The 6,000-nt window shown below is 34.3% G+C and overlaps 1 protein-coding gene across 1 annotated transcript; it reads left to right on the forward strand.

The window, feature by feature from the left end:
• The first annotated feature begins 2,725 nt into the window (after positions 1–2,725).
• On the forward strand, positions 2,726–4,331 carry LOC128244076 (TBC1 domain family member 5 homolog A-like). Its single transcript, XM_052962092.1, has 2 exons — positions 2,726–2,849; positions 3,074–4,331. Exons 1-2 carry the CDS (start codon positions 2,726–2,728, stop codon positions 4,066–4,068), a joined length of 1,119 nt encoding a protein of 372 aa, XP_052818052.1. The 3' UTR covers positions 4,069–4,331.
• The last annotated feature ends 1,669 nt before the right edge of the window (positions 4,332–6,000 follow it).

Consider the following 6,000-nt stretch of genomic DNA (forward strand, 5'->3'; position numbering starts at 1 on the left):
TTAATGACATTTCCAATTAGTTTCTCATTAGGGCTCTTTTAAAACTATTTTTATATTTTATTAAAATACAATAAGTATAAAAAATAGCACTTACACACAAATAAGTGGTAAAAGTTCGCTCCTCATTCTGTCTTTGGACTAACATATCTCTTGGTTGTTTGAACATCTTCTTGGTCGGCCATGATGGACTATTTTCTTACGACCCGTATTATATCCGAGGCCATATCTTGATACTAGCCGAGGAGTTCCGATTGCGTAGGTGTATGATCAATGCGGTGAAAATGTAAACAAAAATGTAGATCAAGTAGATCCAGCATGTTACCAACAAAGACGGAAAAGAAGCAAATGATTATAATGTATTGATTCACTGGCATGTGTTAATAAATATAAAACACTGTAACACAGAGTAGTCACTTCCGAATTTGTGTAGTCTGCGTTGAAGATAGTTCTTTTTGTTTGTATTGATAAATGGCGGGATCAGTGTCAGGGTTTAAAACCGACTCCTCGCCAAATGATGTGTTCGGTTGTCGCACGGTAACGTACCTCAAACCAATATTGTAATAACTATATTAACTGTGTTTGTTTACTTGTGCATCTGTTTGCTTTAGCATTTGCTATGTTTGTCATTAACATAGGTCATATTGCATAGGTTTGCTGTTATGTTATTATCACCAGCAGCGTTGGTATGTAGTTGAAAAAAGCCCTATCATAAACCATTGCCAAATTCGAAATAGTTGTATGAAGGATAATTATGTAAATGTAAATTTACTGAGGGATCTGTTTTGTTTGTGTTATATTTCACAAATAAAATGATACAGTGACCAGATTGCTATGTTTCAGGATGGCGACTGCAGTGACGCCGAAGTCGGTTGACGAGACCACCCAGAATGAGCAGCACTACCTGCGCCTCCACCTTCTTGTTATGAAGGCTGGCGACGTCCTTAGAGCCAAGTTCGACTCTATCGTACACCCGAACAATCTGCTCAATGAACTGAGAAACTACAAACGCGCGATCGATAAATTACAGAAAGATGGTATAATTTCAAAGCACCAACACTGTCTGCTTAATTCTAATCCAGACTCAAAAAGTTTGACGTTAGTCTGCTGATTGTTCTGCTCAGACACATCTGCAACTTGCATCCAAAACATCCTATTTGGAAAGAAAGCGATAACAACAAAATATTTAACAATATGCATCCAGACATTGCAAACATCGTACGAATAAGGAATCTTCGAAACAAGGTATTCTATGGACTAAGTACTTTAAATACGTTTAAACCAATATAGGGTTAATACACCTTTTTAGGTCGTTACCATCTGCAAAGGCCCGCAAGATGACCAGCCCGAGTGTGTAGCACGAGGGTTGTAAACCATTTAAAGGGCATTATTGGGAAATCGATTGGGTAATCGATTAATTACCGATATAGTCCTACTCTAACCTTTATTTGTTTTGACAACTTATTTAAGCCTGAAAAAATTGTAATCATGTTCTTGATAAAATGTACAGCATCTTTAGCATCAGAGAACTTTTTTTCAAATTTCTTTGTTCATTGCATACGACGTTATGTAATCCATATAAGTCGTTTGTTCTGAATAAAATCGACAGAAATAACTAAAGATCGGGGGAGTTGAACGTTTTGGACTAAATTTAGTGCTTTTAAAGCAAACAAATAGTAAAAACAAAAATACTATCTAGTAAACACACATCAGCTTGCTAGGAAAAGAAAACTCAGAAGAAAATATGTAAGTTAGATGCGGTTTATTTTAAATTGTTGATATTTGCATACAGCTATATAAGCTAACATTTGTTTTTGTGCAAAAGTTGGCATCATTGACCCACTTTCGGTCAGAAACCAGTACGCTCAGCTGCCATTGTTATGATGCGAGCCCTGAAAGCGCTTATGTAAAACAAAAAGCCGGTCATTAACGGCACGTGAGTTTACTGAATAATGCACGTTTTCTAGCGATAACGCCCGGGCTTTTGCGTTTTAACACACCACGATAACGGACCAAAAACACACATTTTATGCAATAATACGGTGTTTATACCGAAATTATAATGTTATGCTTCACAATATTATTTAAAATGCTATAAAAATGAATAGTTTTAGTTGTTACCGAATTAACTTTTATAACGAACATGATAGTTGAGTACTTTTTTCCTGGTCCATCGGGATTACCTAATACTTTTACCTTAGCGATTCTAGAAATCAGGATATTGTTAGGCCAATGCTAGTGGGCGGTGTTTAACTGTGCTATAACTAACTGTTCATTGAATCGTTGGATGTACTTTGATTTTTTGCTTATACTTACATTATGTATTGTAGTTGAATTGGATTCTGTTTAATTGCATTGTATGTATATATCTGCACCACTGAAAGTTGCCAAAATTGTTTTAACATGCGCATTTTCGTGATTTAATGTTTCAGATGCAGCATAAGTATGTTGCTTATCTTGACAAAAAAGAGTTCGATGGTAACTGGAGTTTGCTTGAAAATGTAAGTTTTGTAAATACTCCTTGTCATGCTCAGTATTATTTGTCAGTCTTTTTTTATTGTGGGACATTTTTTTTAATCACATGGTCTTGATCACCATTCTTAAGTTGCTATTAACGTTTAGTAAGTTAATATAGCACTACTAATATTCGAAGCGATCATACGGTAACTTTCAATTGTGTAATATACTGTTGAAGTTAATAATGCATCTATCAAATTTTCATGCTATTATGTACATATCAGTCAATGGTAATATTGGCCAGTCATGTGGGCTGAACAACGTGAAAGCTGACATCGACGTCCTGGTGAAAAAGAATCTCGGCCTGGTGCCGCCCGAAATGAAAAGCCTCCGAGGTATAATGGTTTTAAGCAACTTAATACACGATGTAAAAGTTAAAAGGACGTATTAAACAAAACTTATTTAAACATATTTCCTTATTCGCCAATATCTACTGCGTGGAGATTTTGTCAGCTTGACGAATAATATCAAAGAAAAAATATTCGACAATCTTTATATTTTACATGTAAGCATATATATTGAAGTTTTGATAAAAAAACGACTATTTTCTTTTTTAAAGAGAAAACTATTTGGTTCTTCAATGAGGGTTGCGATGAAGAGTTTAATGAGGAAAACTACAATGACGAATATGATGAGGACGGAAATCATTGTAATAGGCGGATGGATATTGATTGTATTGACGATATGGATTACTTCAATGAGAACTGTGTTGATGATTATTATGAGGAAAACTACAATGACGAATATGATGAGGACGAATATCATGATGACAATTGGATGGATATTGATGGTATTGACGATATGGATTACGTCAATGAGAACTGTGTTGATGAATATTATGTCGAAAACTACAATGACGAATACGATGAGGACGAATATCATGATGACAATTGGATGGATATTGATTGTATTGAAGATATGGATTACTTCAATGAGAACTGTGTTGATGAGTATTATGAGGAAAACTACTATGACAAATACGATGAGGACGAATATTATTATGACAATGGGTTGGATATTGATTGTATTGAAGATATGGATTACTTCAATGAGAACTGTGTTGATGATTATTATGAGGAAAACTACTATGACAAATACGATGAGGACGAATATTATTATAACATTTGGACGGAGAGTGATTGTAATGAATATGAATATGGATTTCACGACAGCTGTTGTAATGAGATTAGTATGAAATGCTACTTTGTTTTAACCGATGAAGACGAAATTCATTCTATCAAATTTGATGGTGATGGTAATAATGATACGGTTGGCTTCAACGAGATCTGCGATGATAAGGTTTATGTTGAAAACTGCCATGCCGGCCCAAATTTCGATCCAATTTACAATCACGAAACGTATACATATTTCACAAACATTGGACGTAAAATGGACAGGGCACTTTGCGTTTTTAGAAATTTTATTTCCGTGTTCTATTTTAGAACAAATTTTCTGTGGACACGTATACCTTGCACCGATTTGAGACCATTTATCAATGGAAGGTGTATACGTAACATCGTTTATAATGGACTGGCTTATGTGTGTGCTATGTAGAATGACCCAACTGGAACAATAAACTGATAGTTAGGAAACCAGCTTAGTCTGATTTCATACACTTGTTTACAAAGAAGCTTCAGAATACAGTTTAAAAGCAATGAAAGCCAGACACATGTATTAATGATTTAGTAGACTTTCAATGTAACACAATGTTTAGGGTTATGTTGTTATTAGAAACTCTCTTGTTTTTAGTTACTCTTAAATTATTTGCTTAAGAAATGTTTATACAAACGAGTACCCAAAGTGTTTTTAGCAAAGAATAAACATACACCTGTCGCTTGTATATCTGTTTCTTTGTTTGAAATATATTATGGTAAAATCACAATTCGCTATTTTCATAGCCCTGGTCCCATTCACACAAAAAGTTTAAAAAAATCACTAGATAAATACGATGAAGAACTCATACCATGTAGGGAAATGCAATGGACAATGGAGGTTATAAAGATTTTAAATGACCTTTTGGCAATTACTTGTACTAAATCATTTTAAAACGGAGTTTTTAGCCGTTAAAAACCGTTTGGTATAGTTATGATGTGAGTTTGAATCATTATGTGGCTTTATGTTGTCGCGGTGACGAAAGTGTATTACGTATTATTTTAGAAAAAATAAAAACCAATCTTTTAATTCCTGGGACAATGTCTTGAAATGTCAGAATATTTTGTTAAATTACTTCCCGAACGTTAAAGATAGAGTTTTGATAAACATCATCGTGTATAGTATGAATTGTCTAGATAAATGGACATTGGATAGCATAGGTGATCGTTTACTATTTTAAAAGCCCCTGAACTGGTTTTCGGCCTCAAAAAAGATGCTGTGTTTTCTTTGCTAAAACGGGAATAATTCTGGTTCCTTCATGCTGAATTAAAAATCTAAACTAGAATTCACTTACCAATTAACTTGAATTTATTTACACTCTTATTTTAACTATTGTTTATAATGAAATGTAACTATTATACAGTATTCATTCTGTGAATCAATGAATCAAAAGACGGATTATATGTTGGTTCGGCACATGTATTCATACATTTGTACGTCATTGTCACATTAAAAAACAGTGTACGAAATGTGCGATACTACATGCCACATGGAAACGCAAATATCGGTAATGCAAATAGACTTACACAATTATACCTGTCTGTATATTGTACTGACATGACCATTTTACTTCTCCTCTTAAGGTTTTTAGAAAGCAAACAAAATTCGTCCGACAATCAACTGTGCTATTCAAAATGACCTTTATAAAGGGTTCATAGAACGAGGTGCAGTCAAAACGTACCATGACTGCCTTTGGTTTAAATAATATTTATTTCGATATCATATTTGCAATTAGTTTAGTTCTACAAATATGAGCATAATCAAGATTAACAAAGACCAAATACGTAATGCAAAACGTACCATGACTGCCTTTGTACTGTTTATTTAAGACTGTACATATTTAAATATCCATTACACATAAAACATTCACTTTTACATAGCAACTAAACATAACTCAGATCGTACGGATCACTTACTTCGGAAATGATTGTACTGTAAATTTTCACATTCAGAATTACGCGAGCGTGTATGCTAGTCAATGTTGTCAAAAATGCCCTCAAAACTCAATTAAATATCTGTGTCGATATACCCGCTTGTTGGAAATGTCTGCCTATCACCCTTTTTTGTAGCTGCGTAGCTTCAGATTCAATTCAGCGACCTCGTAGGTCGACCTTTAATCTCGGAAATACATAAAAGTTCATAGGCGCAAGTTCGGGACTATAAGGCGTATGTTGCAGTATATGCCACAATAAGTCTATTGTAAGTAATGTGTCTTCAGTCTGATATGCATGAGCATTGTCCTGATGGAAGATCAATTTTTCAATATCGCAGTCCGAACGTTTCTTTTTTATTGCGCTCTTGAGATGTATCTGCACGGAATAAACTGTCACGAAC

This window comes from Mya arenaria, chromosome 8, assembly GCF_026914265.1.
Source record: "Mya arenaria isolate MELC-2E11 chromosome 8, ASM2691426v1".
NCBI classification, from domain to species: domain Eukaryota; kingdom Metazoa; phylum Mollusca; class Bivalvia; order Myida; family Myidae; genus Mya; species Mya arenaria.